Source organism: Petaurus breviceps, unplaced genomic scaffold (genome assembly GCF_028583685.1).
Source record: "Petaurus breviceps papuanus isolate PSGF00001 unplaced genomic scaffold, PetGlider_PUasm1.0 90845, whole genome shotgun sequence".
In the NCBI taxonomy this organism is placed as follows: Eukaryota; Metazoa; Chordata; class Mammalia; order Diprotodontia; family Petauridae; genus Petaurus; species Petaurus breviceps.
The window spans coordinates 2096331-2110947 of NW_027187359.1; the positions used below are offsets into that span (position 1 = coordinate 2096331).

A 14617-nucleotide genomic window follows, 5' to 3' on the forward strand; every position below is an offset into this window, starting at 1 on the left:
GTGATCTCCCTCCCCTAGCCCCTCAGTACCTTCTCCTACTGGAAATCACTTTGCATACACTTATCTGTGAGGGTGTTATGGACCTCCAGAAGAATGTAAGTTCCTTGAGAGCAAGGACTCATTTCTGTCTTTGTACTTCAATCATCCAAGCGATGCCTGTCAAAATGCTATATTAAAATCCATGCCCTAAGCTCCTTGGAAGAACTACAGCCCTTTAATACAAAGGGCTAATGCAGGTGTTTAACTTGTTGAATTAAAATAATTGAATTTGTGTCGATTCACTATGGCAGGTTGGGTCTTTTACCTCTTCTATCACACAACTTTACTTTCCCAAAGTTTGGGTAAACACTGCTGCTCTGTCCCTGGCTGCCCTTTTACATTCTTCCCTCACAAGTATCAGTCCTATTCACTCACCACTTAAGCCCCAGGCATCTCCTTCTATTCCCTTCCAAATCACAGTATTAACAGAAGACTCACCTAGAGGCAGGGCACTGATGTCAGCTGTAGACCAAAGGCTTTAAGATGATCTCTTATCTGTCAAGTTTGATGATTCTAGAATTTATCTTTCAATCTGTTCTCTTTCTTCTAGGTCATTGTCCCTATCAGCCCACACATTTTTCTTGTGTTCCCACCTTCCCAGAGTTAACTTTATGGCTGCTACCTGGAATTGTAATAACTAATGAGTAGGTGGCTGACTAACTGGCTATGCGAGTCATCACTGGGAACACACCCTATATGGCAGATTTAACCCTCCTTCTTTCTTCCAAAAGAGGCTCTGCTCTAAGTTTGTCAGAGAAGAGGAACTAGGAGGCTCACAGTTACTGGGGGCACAACCAGGGGACCTTTTATCTACTTTGAAAACCAATGTCTCACAGATTCATAAATTTTAGAGATAGAAGGGACCTTGGAGACCATCTAATCCAACCTTATCGTCTTAGATATAAGGAAACTAAAGCCAGATAAGTTATATTACTTGCCCAAGGTCATACCCTTATAAAAGGGCAGAGCTGGGATTTGAGCTTAGGTCCTGACTCCAAATCTAGCATCCTATTTTTCACAAAAAACAATTTTTTCCCTTCACAAATGGGTAAAAAAAAAGCTCAAATAAGGAGAAGGCTACATTCCAGGTGCCAGTAGAAACTTTCCCATGGGTAGCAAAAGGCAAAGTGTGTTAATGATAGGAAGAAACAAACATAATTCTTAGAAACCAGCTTCCTAATCATGTGTGTAAGTGAAAACCAGGGCCTGAAAATGGGCAAGAAACATATGTACACTCAGACGACCATGGCTCCAGATCTGAGATGGGAAACTGTGGTCTTGGACAGTGAGTCTGGGGCCTCTAAGAGGCGGAGAGGAGCATGGCAAACCAAGGTCAGTCTAGGGAGCAGAGATGCTAAGGTATAAGTAGGAGTCAATGCAGCATGCTGAGTATGAAGAGTAGGGATATATTTCATTCCGTTTATTACAGTGTCCCGTTGATCACTGGAGCTGGACTATTTCTCAGAAGCTCCTTCCAGCTCTATGAGCCTATGCATGATGACCCCTGCTGGTAGAGGAGAGATACAGCATGTTGCAGCCCAGAAGCAGAATCTTCCATCTCAACAACACTGAGGCCAACACTCGACAAAAGGCTGCTAACCTTCTCTATCTGGCCCTTGGGAGTCCAGTCTCTTAAGGAGATCTCCCACTGAGTCCAACAGTCACTTCACAGCACATGGCTGGCCAGCCTCCCATGGAGGATGACAAACAAGTGGTTGGCCAGCTCCCAAGGGAAGGGAGGAAGGTCTGAGAATCAGGCCCAGGGCTGGATAAGCAACCTCAGGAGTGCTTAGCTGAAGAAGCAGAGGTCCTTGGCTTCTTCTTGGTGTATCTGAAGCTTCGAAGAGGGTTCCGTGTCTTTGGAGCCTATGGGAGTAAGAAGGTATTAAGGACAAGCATTCACTGTCTGGAAGATAAATGATAAGTCTCTCTGCTAGGAATTGGAAAAGTCACAATAGTCCAAAGAACACAAGGCAAGACAAGCAATTCATTGTCACAGAGTATCAGAGGCTATCTAAGCTAGGGAGACCTTAGAGATCATTTAGTTTGACTTCCTTGTTTTACAAATGAGGAAACAGAGGCCCAGGGAGGAGGAAGCACCCTTGTGCCTTCTTTCTTACCCCACATAACTAAAACCCCAGTCTACTTTGCCCCTTACCCTCCCTCCTTCCTCTCCACTATTCCTGCCATTGCCTTCACTATTCCCTACTAAGGAAACAATGAAAAAAACAAAAATGGAAGGGAGGGTTTTTTTTTAAAGTCCCAAGTTCCCTTTCTCTGGTACCCTGACAACAATCTAGTCACAACTTCAAACCAAACCACTAGGTTTCCTTGGGGCTTCTGACCTGAGGCAAAGATAAGGCCTCTTCTCTGTTCTTTCAAAGGGCTTTTTAAACTGTGGGTTTAATGTAACTGAAGGGGTCATGAGTGGAAAAAATTTAAGCCCTGCTCTAGGGGATAGGGTCTGACACCATTTCCTGGGTCCTACAGTGAAGGCAGCAAGGAGGGGGAAAGGGTCAACATTTTAGGATCCTGTTCCCTAATCAGAGCCCACAAAGGGGAGGTACCTTAAATTTCCTGTGAGAGGTGAAGGGTCTGTTCCGCTTCCGCCTGCTGTGAGGTCGGGCAATGCCACGAAGTGTAGGGGGTACTAGGAAATGGAAGAAAACAGACATTTGGCAATCTGCATCCATGACTGATAACAAATGAAGGCCTCATCCCCTCCAGGACTTTGGAACTCGGCCACCCTCAGATGTGACCCTGGTAGATCTCTTCCCAACACTGAATTCATCCCTCCTGATATTCTTCTGGACTTTTCTGGGAATCTGACTCTGAACACCCCCACTCCTGCTTGAAGCCCTATCATCTCTTAATTTCCATGCAACTGTCAAACCAGGGGTTTGATCTCATTAGAAGTAACAATCGCTGAACAATTTCCTATTTACTAAATTCCCAACTTGCAAGGGGGAAGGGCCACCCCCTCTTCTGGTCACACTCAACTTTTCATCCATTCCACATATAACAACTGACCACTGATCATTGCCCTAATTCTCTTCTACCTTCCTTAACTTCTACTTTCTTCATTCCTGTTCCCAAGTCACAAAACATAGTTGGAAAAAGATCACAGAACCATCCTGACCAAGCTCACAATTCTTGCTCATTTGGCAACACACTGTAGTGGAAAGAGAGAACTGGGGCTGAGAATCAACAGAGAGAGCAGAAATCATCAGGGATAACCTGTAACTGAACAAGGATCCCTCCTACATCATTAATTGATAAGTATTTATTAAGCTCTTATTATGTGCCAGGTACTGGAGATTCCGAAAGCAAAATAGTCCCTGCCCCCTTAAGGAAGTTATTTTCTTACTGACAAGCTTATCAACTATTTTTTTTTTAAGCAATTGGGGTTAAGTAACTTGCTCAAGGTTACATGGCCAGTTATTAGTGGGTGTGGTGCTAAGTATCAGAGCCCGGATTCGATCCCAGGTCATCTAGACACTAGGGCCAGTGCTCTTACTCACTGCATGACCTGGCCGCCCCTTTATCAACTATTTTTTATCAACTATCAATTGTTTTCTTTTTTTTTTTGCTTTTTGGAGGACAATTGGGGTTAACTGACTTGCCCAAGGTCACAGGCCAGATCCGAACCCAGGTCCTCCAGACTCAGGGCCAGTGCTCTATTTACTGAACCACCTAGCTACCCCTTGTCAATTATTTTCTTATCAACAAGCTGATAAGGCTGAATGAACTCTGACACTTATGGCTCCTCCTAATGAGTCCTCCTAATGACAGGGCAGAGGACATGGGAGAGCCCCTCCCAGATCTTCCATTTAAGGAAGGGACCCAGTTTAGCTGCCTCATCACCCCCCATTCAACTGCAGGATCTTATGTCCCTGGGACAAGTACCCTACACATACCCTTTGTCAGCTTATTTTTACATGCTAGCTTTTCCCCAATATATTGAGAGCTCCTTGAAGGCAGGGACTGTCTTTTGCCTTCCTTTGTAACTCCAGCCCTTAACATAATACCTGGCACATATCAGGTACTTAATAAATGTTTATTCAATGATTGGGTATCGAAGGGAAGATACCATTACTTCTTTTTTTTTTTTATAAAGCAATCAGGGCTAAGTAACTTGCTCAAGGTTACACGGCCAGGTGTTTCTGGGTGGGTGCTAAGTGTCTGAGCCCAGGATTCGATCTCCAGGTCTTCTCAACACTGGAGCTAGTGCTCTTACTCGCTGTGCTACCTGGCCGCCCCGACACCATTACTTCTTGAAACAGTTCATTTCTTATGGAAGCTTCTCTTATGTCCACCTGCAAGTCTTTTTATTTCACTTTTCATTATATGTTCTAGAATTTTGCCAAGAATCTAAGTCAATTTTGCTGACCTACATAGTTTAGATTCCATTCTCTTGCCTTTTTTGAAAATCAGGACACGATCTGCCTTTCTTCCATCCCACAGCACATCTCTCATTCTCCATAGTCACTGACAAAGGTCACTGACAGTGCTACAGCAAAAACATTTGCCAGTTCTCTTAGTTTCTAGGCCTACTGACCAGAATTCATCAAGGGCACTGATGTACTCTCACAATCTCCCTATTTATCTTGAGTATCAAGCCTCTATCAGTTATTTTTTCTCTGTCCTTCCCAATCCAAAGATCATTTTCTTTGGCAAAGAACACAGAAAGAAATTAAGAGGCAAGTAGGTCTACCACCAGTCAGCACTGCCATATCCTCCCCCTGCAGGTCCCATCACATCTTTGATTCTCCTCTTTTCCTCTGTGGGGGGATAGGGAGGGGAGGACAGCAAGAGCCCTAGATGATCATCTGAGATCTACCAATGATAAGTCAGCTTCTCTCAGTTTTCTCATTTGTCAGAAAGAACAAATGGGCTTCCCTCTTTTCTCTCTTTATACTCTCTCATTTAGTGAACTCATAAGCTCTCATATATTTAATTGTCATCTCTATGTAGACAACTCCCAAATCTAAAAATGTAACATTCCCTGGTCTCTTCCTGAGCTCCTCCCTCACCTATTTGGAAATTTAAAATTGGGTATCCAGTAGGCATCTCAAATGCAACATATTCAAAAATGGAATTCAATGTTTTTATTTTGATTTGGTTTTTTAATTTTTTTAATTAACAAAAATCTTCTCTCTCTGAAATAGGTGATTAATAAATGTCCGCTGACACTGACTACTGACTCCCAAATCTCTATCTTTAGGTCTGATCTCACGAAGTCAAGCTTCAAATTTCCCACTGCTTACTGGACATTGATTTATAGGTTTCAGAGCTAGGAGGACCCTCTGAGGCCAGCTAGTACAACATCCTCCTGCTACAGATGAGGAAATTGTGGTTCATGGTAAAAAGTTGACTTGTCTAAGTCAACTTGGCTATTAAGCTTAGAGCTGGGCTTGGAACCCACATTCTTGGATTCGGAAACAAGAACTTTTTTTCTTTAAACAATTTTTTTTAAAGCTATATGGTATCTTTTTCTTTTTATACCATCTTCATTTCCAAATAAATTCTTCTTCCTTCTCCTACCCAGCAAGTCATCCCTTATTTGCCTCCAGGATCGAATACAAAATGCTTTGTTTGGCCTTCAAAGCCCTTCATAACCTGGCTCTTCATACTTTTCCAGTCTTCTTAAATTTTACTCCCTATCATGAACTCTTTCATTCAGTGACACTGGCCTCCTGGCTATTCTACAACAAGACACTCCATCTCTTGGCTCTGGACATCTTCTCTGGCAGTTCCTCATGGCTGGCATGCTCTCCCTCTTCCTATTCACCCCTCTGGCTTCCTTTAAGTTCCACTTACAATCCTACCTTCTACAGGAAGCCTGCCCCAAACCCTCTTAATTCCAGTGCCTTCCCTGCTATTTTTCATTTCATTATTTTTTGGAGGCAATCGGGATTTAGTGACTTGCCCTGGATCATATAGCTAGTAAGTGTCTGAGGCAGAATTTGAACTCAGGTCCTTCTGAAAACTCCTGGGTCTATCCACTAAGCTACCTAGCTGCCAAAAGCTCCTACAAGTTTTGAAGCAGTATCTCATACTACTCTCCTATGGGAACCTTCCACTCAAGCAAAACTAGCCTATTCACTATCTTCTGAACCCCAGTCTTACTCCTCAGAACACTTTTACTATGGCCATTCCTCCTAGCTAGAACTCTCTCTTCCACTTATGCAAATTCTACTTTCCTGCCAACTCCCAACTCAAGTCCTATCTTCTTTCTTTGTCAAAACATATAATTATTGTTTTAATGGAAACATCTGAACATAACTGCTTCCTAAAAAACCCAATTCCACTCCAGTTCTTTCACCTAAAAAAAAAAAAAAACAGTTCTGCCAAACCATATTAACATAGCAACTGGATCTGAGAGCACATGGGAGGACTCTGAGATCAGAGAATCAAAGATATAAAAGACCTAAGTAATCATCCAGTCTAACTTCACCTTACAGAAGTGGAAACCACGGACCAGAGCTAGTTAATGATGGAGGTGGGATTCCCAATCCAGAACCCTTTCTACTACATTGCTTCTGACCTCCAGGAACCCTCCGTCACATTACTCTAACTCCACTGAGCTCTCCCTTCCTGGAGATTTTATTGTGGTTCCAGTCGATACTAAAGTTTCACAAGTGTTAGCTCTCTTTCCCTAGCTATAAATCTTATGAACCTTGAGAGAACAGAGCATGTCTTGTGCCTTTTTTTTTTTTTTAAATATCCTCCCACAAGGAAGAGAGGGCATTTGACAAATACTTTTGGCTGGCTGTCAGGGACCCTAGACTCCCAAGAGGTCTCCTTCCTCCACTTTATTGACACATGCCCTGCATTGACTGTTATCAACTACCTAAGGCCAAGGGAATCTTACCCAAGTAGTCAGGAACATGGCCAAGATGGGGCTTCACCACTGCAGGATGCAGGGGCCGGTCATGTCGCAAAAGCTGTAAGTCCCTAGGGTTGTCTTCAAAGTAGGTCTGGAATAAAGAGAAGAGGGATTACTGTGAAAGCTTTATTATTTTTTTAATTTTCTCTTTTACTGTAAACTCAAGCAACTGCAACAAGCATTTCAAAATGTAAAGAATAAGAAAGTGAAGGGGCAGCCAGGTGGCTCAGCGAGTAAGAGCACCGGCTCCAGTGTCGGGATGACCTGGATCAAATCTGGGCTCAGATACTCAGCACCACACCCAGAAATAACTGGCTGTGTAACCTTGAGCAAGTTACTTAACCCCGATTGCTTTAAAAAAAAAAAAAAAGAATAAGAAAGTGAGTTATGTAAGAAACTTAAACTTATGTACAGCTTAAGTATATAAATGTAACATTTACCAAGGCAGCAACAAAACTGCTCCATTTGGGTGTCTTTTTCTGTCATTTCTTAAATAAAAGGTCCTCCTTCCATTTTTAAAAAATGTTTTATTCGTGTTCATTTGGAGTGGAGGTTATCATCACCCAATTACCAACCAACCAGTTCTGCTCCCCTCCTTATAACAAGTACCTACAGTTCAACAGAACCAAAGTCTAATTCTTTTAACCCTCCATGGGCTGTCACATTACTCTGAATGTCCCTGACTTATAAGGCCCCATTAAGCCAACAACACCCAAAGCCCGCTCTGCAGCAAGGATGTCCACTCCTTACGACAAGAACACTGCCAGACCTCCCCTTCTTTCCCATGCTCTCCACCCTCAGTTGTGACCCATCCTTCTTCACCTTAAGCTTCTCTGAATGCAGAAGCTCCTCTTTAATCTCCTTCAGTCTTGCTTCCCGAATGGCTTGTTTTGTCACAGAACGCATGGCATCCTGGGCAAGGGAGGAGGATCATACTGGTCAGGGAAGTGAATAAGGCAAGTGGCCCAGTATTGAACCCATTAGTATCCCATGTATCTAAGCCTGGCACCCCCAGCTCACATAGAGACACAGAATGCATGTCCCCAGCTCACCCGGCAGCGGTATCTGAAACCCTCAATCTCCTCCATTCTAAACTGGTAGTGAAGAAACACTGACTCTGCACTCTCTGTGGAAAGAAGAACATGTGAGGTCCTAAAACAGCTGAAAGGCTTTAGCATCTAACAGAGCAAGGCAACCAATCCGGGAACAAGTCCAAAGAAAGGAGAGAGTGAAAATGCATTTTCCATAGCTTAGCTCTACCCCATCTAATCTCTTAGCCCAGTCAAGCAGGACAATATCTACTCTTTTTTTTGGTGCTACCTACTTTCCCTCAAATCCTCAGTCCTCCTCAGAACTCTAGCAGCACTTATGTGTATCCATTCATCAGGGTGCTTTCACATACACCAGGTAGTAATGTATTTAACTTGTTAAATTCATAGTTGTGCCATCTACCCAACTAGATCCTTGAGGGAAGGGTCCTTGTCTCATACCTCTTGGTAACTCCAACACCTGGTCCGGTGTGCTGTATATAGCAAATGTCCAACAAACTGTGGTGCTGTTAACACACTTATCAATACTTCTTATATAGGAAACACCAGGAAGAGATTAATGCATTCTTGGAGCTCAACACTTCCTGAAACAAACCGTTTTCTCCAAATCTGCCCAGCCCCTTCTGAGGTTTCTCAGAAAAAATATTCAGCATATTCCTCCTGCAGAGAGGCACCATGATAGCATAAGCAGAACTAACTTCAGATTCAGGAACACTTGAGGTCAAGCTTCACCTCTGGTACATACTGGTTGTGTCTCTAGTCAAATCACTTAACCAATGAAGGGAACAGTTTGGTTTGGGTTGGCTGGCTAAGGTCTTTGATGTATTATTACAGGCAAGACCAGTGGTGGAACAGGCTGTTTGAGGCCTTGTCCTCGTCCCCACCAAGGAGTTGGTACAACAGGCACAGACCATGATCTATCAGCTGACAGAATTCTATGTCTATGATGTGTTTGGCACAGAAAAATCTATAAGCCAAAGTTATAGAAGGATTGCCCACTGCACTGGCAGATGGAGTTTTCTCTCTGGGGAGCTTCTTAAAGCATTAAAACTACAGGTCTGAAGAGACAAACAGACACACACAGACACAAAGTACCCTTTTCCATACTTCCTCTTCTCCAGGCTGTCTCTCAGCACTGCAATTCCATTCCAAGTGTCCCAGTAGCCTCTCTCTGATCACATTACCCCAAACTTTTGAATTATGGCTATCCTTGCTTCTCTATACATTTCCTTCCCTTTCATTGTGGCAGTAATCTAGCCTGGGATGGTTCCACTTCTTTCAAGGTAAGGACAAGGGAACCCAAAGCTACCCCCAAGAAATCCCAGCTTTTACCTCCCCCAAGGGCCTCCTCAATTTCCTTTAGCTGGGGACGTTCTGTGGGCAGGACAAAGGTCAGGGCCGTTCCTGGATTGTTGGCACGTGCAGTCCTATGAAGAGAAGATGCATTTAGGCCACAATCCCCTTCACTTTGGGGCTTCTGCACACACCCTGGCACCATACCTACCTGCCAGCCCGATGAATGTAGGCCTCAGGGGAAGGTGGGAGATCAAAATTGAGCACAGCTGTTACATTGTGGAAGTCAATGCCACGTGCCACACCTGATTCTGTATCAGAGGCCCTGCAGAGAAAAATCTTTAAAACCAAACTACTCCTTTTCCTTTAGAAGAAGCACCATGCTAGTCCACTATGTCTGAATGTCACCCCCGAGAGTGGGTGACACTCTTTAGTAACTGGCTGCCTCAAATCTAGTGCAGATTTTTCCTTTTCTTTTCCATTTTTTTTTCCGCAAGCTGACAATCCAATTTATATCACTTCCTCCCTACCCTAGAACCAGAGACCAAAAGACCATTCACATCTCCATAGCAAAGTTAATATTTAGAAATCCTAGAAACCTAATCTTCAACCTCATTCCATACATTCTAGAGTTTAGCATCCTTCCAAAAGGCAGAAAAGATAGGACTGTGGGTGTGGAAAACTAAGGAAGTCGAGGGAGCACCACATCACCTCTCTCCTTTGGATCCTTGGCCCCGACTCTTGCCCTTAACAGGGGCCCCCAGCACTTCCTCATCAGTTGCAATGACACAGTCATAGAAGCCTTGGTTAAACTGTGAGATGATGTGGCACCTACAGCCAAAGAGAGGTTGTTAGGTTGGCTCTTCATCAACCCCAAGCTTTCAGCTTTAGCCTCTCCCCATTATTTTGGTTCTTTAACAGTCCCAGCTGTATAACTCCACCCCCTCAAGCTCTTTCTATCACCTTGTACCAAACCATAAGGACTCTAAACCTGGACCGCAGAGGCAGCTCTCCATTGAGCACACAGGCAGGAATGCTGAACTGCTCCAGGAAAAGTCGAAGGCGGTAACCTCGGTCTAAGGTGTTAACAAAGAGTAGGGACTTGCCCCGCAACAAAGATAACTTTAGCAGGGCATAGAGTAACAGGAATTTGTCCTCCTCTGTCTCACAGACCACTTGAAACTGCTGTAGCTGATCTGGTCCTGGAAGCTGGGACTCCTGCAACTTCAGGGTTACCTAGAGAGAAGGTAAAGCAACAGTCAAACAAGTCAGGTAAGAAAAAAAGACAAATACTAACAAAGAAATTTCCCAGTCAACATGTAGAAACCATGTTCAATATACAGACAGAATATTGAAATTCTGCCTCTCCAGGACAGTTTTTAACAATGATAGATATTTACAGAGTATTTTGTAAGTACTTTCAAAGTACAGAAAACTTTGAGGTTTGCAAAGAATTTTTACATACACCAATCAATCAATCACCATAAACATTCATTAAGCACCTAATATGCACCAGTCACTGTGCTAAGTACTGGGAATACAGACAGTTCTTGCTTTACATAAATTGCATTACAAAATGCAATTACAAAATTACAAAATCACATTACAAAAATGTGACCCCAGAAGCTGGAAGCAATGGCAGCATGACTGCAGTCACGTGCCAGGGGTCCTCCCCTCCAGACACTGTAGCTGCTCTGCTACTCAGGCTGCAGAGTAGAGAGTTGCAGAAAGGAGCTCTGTAGAACAGTCAGTCCACTGCCCTAAAGCATCAACTGGCTGTACCAAGAGGTAAAACACAATCCCTACCCTCAAGGAGCTTACAATCTAATGGGGAAGACAACAGGCAAACAAATATAGAAAAAGCAAGCTAACAGGAAATAATAAAGGGAAGGCACTGGAATTAAGAGGGGTTGGGAAAGGCTTCCTGTAGAAGATGGGACTGTAGATGGGACTTAATGGAAGCCAGGGAGGTCAGTAGACAGAAGTTGAGGAGGGAAAGCATTCTAAACAGGGGGGAACAGTCAGAAAAAAGGCCCAGAACCACAGATGTCTTGTTTGTAAAACAGCCAGGAGGCCAGTGTCACTGGATTGAAGAGTATATGTCAGGGAGTAAGGTGTAAGGAGACTGGAAAGGTAGGAGAGGGTTAGGTTATGAATAGCTTTGAATGTCAAACAGAACAATTTTTATTTCCTCTTGGAGACATGGGAGTTTATTGGGGTAGAAGAGGTTGACATGATCAGATCTGCACCTTAGGAAAATCACTTTGGTGGCTGAATGGAGGCTGTACTGGAATAGGGAGAGAGACTTGAGGCAGGCAGACCCACCAATAAGGCTACTGCAATAATCTAAATTCGATGTGATGAGGACTAATACTAGATAGAGTGATAACAAGGAGAGGAGGGGGCACATTCGAGAGATGTTACAAAGGTGGAATCAACAGGCCTTGACAATTAATTGGACTGGGAAGTGGGGATGGAGGATAGGGAAAGACAGTGAGGAATACAGGAGAACTCCTCAACAGCAGGCCTGAAGGACTGAAAGGATAGTGTTTCCCTCTACAGTAATAAGGAAGACAGAAGGGAGGGAAAGATTTGAGGGAAAAGATAAATAAATTCCATTTTAGACATATTAAGTTTAAGATGTCTACTGGAAAACCAGTTTGAGACATCTCAAAGGCGGTTGGAGATTTTAGGTAAGCAGAGAGATTGGGGCAGAATTGGTAGATTTGAGCGTCATCAGCACAGAGATGGTGATTAATCCATGGGAGCTGATGAGATCACCAAGTGGTGATTTATTATCACCATGTAGTGAAGTAGTATTTAAGCCCTGAAGCCACTGCAGGAGGTAGAAACCATTCATGATATTATGCCCATTTCACAGATGAAGAAATTGAACCTCAAAGAAGTTAACTGGCTTGCCTATAGGCACACAGTGAGAAGAGAGAGCAACATGGTATATAACTATATTTGCAATGTAGCTAAGGTAGAGCTGAACTAGTGCTGACTGCTGATTCAATTTCGACAGAGGAGGCCCCAGGCTGAAAAAAGATAGGAACCATTAACATAGGCTTTATATGAGAACCCTTTCCCCTTGAAGGAAATGGTCAGGACAGCAGGTAAAGGACTTTGGGAGAACTCTCACTGTCTTCTCCAATTCCAAATCCTCCCCCTATTATGCCTTACCGGATTATGCAATACAAGCTCTTTGAGGGCCTGGACATCTTCATTAAAAGTAGCTGACATGAGGAAGGCCTGGTATATCCGAGGCAAGTGGCTGCAAAAGATCACAGAACAGTGAGGTTCCATCGTGGGTATTCAAACAGAGAGAATTCCCAGTCATCCCCACATCTACCCTGTAGCTTCCAGGCCACTCAGTAAAGCAAACTCACCCCTACTCTCCACCCAAAGCCCTTCCTTCCAAGATACAACAATCCCCTCCTCCTACCAAAGTAGAGTCTTAAGCTCTTCTTCAAAGCCAAAGGAAAAAAGCAAGTCAGCTTCATCCATTACAAGCAGCTCCAAGGAGTCACGCAAGTTCAAATTTCCCTGCAGCAGATGACTTAGCACTCGTGATGGTGTGCCTACTACCACATCTGGCTTTTCCATTAGCAAAGGCCTACAGGAAGGTAAAAATTAGTATCAGGGAAGAAATATGCAAAATAAACAAAGCCAAAGGAAATTAAAGAAATGTAACTGGAAAGCAAGCACTCCATAACTATCCTTAGTCCTTTACCTCTAGGTGACTTTCTTCTAATTTCATTCCTTTCACCCACCTTTGAAAAGCAAAGTCCTCTGAAGCTGATACGTCAACCACACGAACATCTCGGGAACAATATGCTGTCAGCTGACGGATCATGGTCTGTGCCTGCCTCGCCAACTCCTTGGTCGGTACAAGAACAAGGCCTCGAACAGCCTGTTCTACCACTGGTCCTGTCTGTAACAGCACATGTCAAGGACCTTAACCAGCCAACTCAAGTCATACTGTTCACTTCATCTCTTCTTTGTACTACCTTCAGTCAGCAGTGGCCACACTCCCTATAAAAAATGGAAACTTACATGTCCTCTACAAAAGCAACCTGATCTTCCCATCACAACCAACATAGGTCATACCGAACCTGGCTTCCTTCAGTCACTGTCATATGACTGTGTTACCCTAGCCTTGGCTTAATTCTATTCAATATTTAAAAGACATTAATAAGAACATCTAAAAAGTAACAGGATCTTTCCTTCACAAACTAACACGGATCATACAGAACCTCTTTCCCTTCACTGTCACATGATTACTCTAGCCTTAGTTTAATTCTATTCCATACCTAAAAGAGAAGATGACCTTATGCCTCTCAAAGAGTGCTTATGCATCTTTGACACAGAGCTCCATGAAAGAGATTTGTCAAGGATCTGTTGGAGGCAGTTTAAACTGGTAGAGCTGAGAGTTAAATTTCCAACCTGAGCATTTACACCTCTCAAATCCACAAGCTACAGCTCGTCTTGATTTGTTTTTTTTAATTGTCTAACTTGAGAAAAATATTAAAAATCCAGTTTAAACTTAAAAGTGGGTCCTGGATTTTCAGACTTTTACCACCACACATTTGCAACTAGGGACCAAGTGAGCCCCAAACTCCTTTTTGTGAGTCTTTAGGGTCACAGATTTGGAGCTTGAAAGGGCTCTAAGAAGGCTAGCCCACCTCACCTTATTTCACAAATGAGGAAACTGAAGCACAGTGGGGATTTAGTAACATGCCCAGGGTCACACATGCAGTAAGAAATGGGACTTAGGGTACTTTAACAACACCTCACTGGAAAATTTCTTTCCTCCGTCCTCCTCACCCCAGGGGGCCCAGGTTGTCATACCGCTTTCCTATGAAGCAGATGCTGCAGCAAGGGGATGGCATAAGCTGCGGTCTTCCCCGAACCCGTGCGGGCACGGGCCAACAGGTCCTTCCCCTCCAGCGCCAATGGAATAGCCTTCTCTTGGATGAGCGTGGGCCGAGACCAGCCCTGCTCTGCGATGGCCTGGGAGAGGACAGAAGCAGAGAACGGTCGGGAAAAGCTAAAAGAGAAGAGGGCCCCGGCAGAAGTGGGTACAGAAGACCGGGCCGGGCCTCCTCAGATGGGGCTGTCCGAGGAGCCGCGTCTTCGGGACGGGGTTCCAGGAACTAAGGAGATGACCAACGCTCGTCACCCGATCTTGCCCTTACGCCGGCCCCTTTGCGCCCCAGTACCTGCAGGAGCCGAGGGTCCAACCCCATGTGCTCAAAGCCCAAATCTTCGGAACTCGCCATGCTTCCGCGAAGTAACAATACGCATGCGCAGCAGGAAGTCCGTGCCAGACACTACGGAAAGGCAG

The 14617-nt window shown here is 44.1% G+C and overlaps 1 protein-coding gene across 1 annotated transcript; it reads right to left on the minus strand.

Moving 5' to 3' along the window:
- Positions 1-1424: 1424 nt before the first annotated feature.
- DDX56 (DEAD-box helicase 56) lies at positions 1425-14617 on the minus strand. The gene is made up of 14 exons (XM_069071875.1): positions 14493-14617; positions 14122-14283; positions 13044-13204; positions 12716-12886; positions 12454-12544; positions 10262-10506; positions 9982-10101; positions 9482-9595; positions 9310-9404; positions 7981-8054; positions 7751-7840; positions 6914-7019; positions 2607-2689; positions 1425-1905 (listed from the first exon to the last, which is right to left on the minus strand). The coding sequence occupies exons 1-14, from the start codon at positions 14550-14552 to the stop codon at positions 1819-1821; spliced, it is 1659 nt and encodes a 552-aa protein (XP_068927976.1). The 5' UTR covers positions 14553-14617; the 3' UTR covers positions 1425-1818.

Bases quoted from the DNA above. Each gene is read 5' to 3' on its own strand.
- DDX56 (XM_069071875.1), bottom strand. From the start codon at position 14,552: ATGGCGAGTTCCGAAGATTTGGGCTTTGAGCACATGGGGTTGGACCCT. The intron at 13,205-14,121 runs GTATGACAACCT...GTGCTGTTACAG, and splicing joins ATCTGCTTCATAGGAAAGCG to ACAGGACCAGTGGTAGAACA. The intron at 7,020-7,750 runs GTGAAGAAGGAT...TCTTTATTCCAG, and splicing joins TGCATTCAGAGAAGCTTAAG to ACCTACTTTGAAGACAACCC.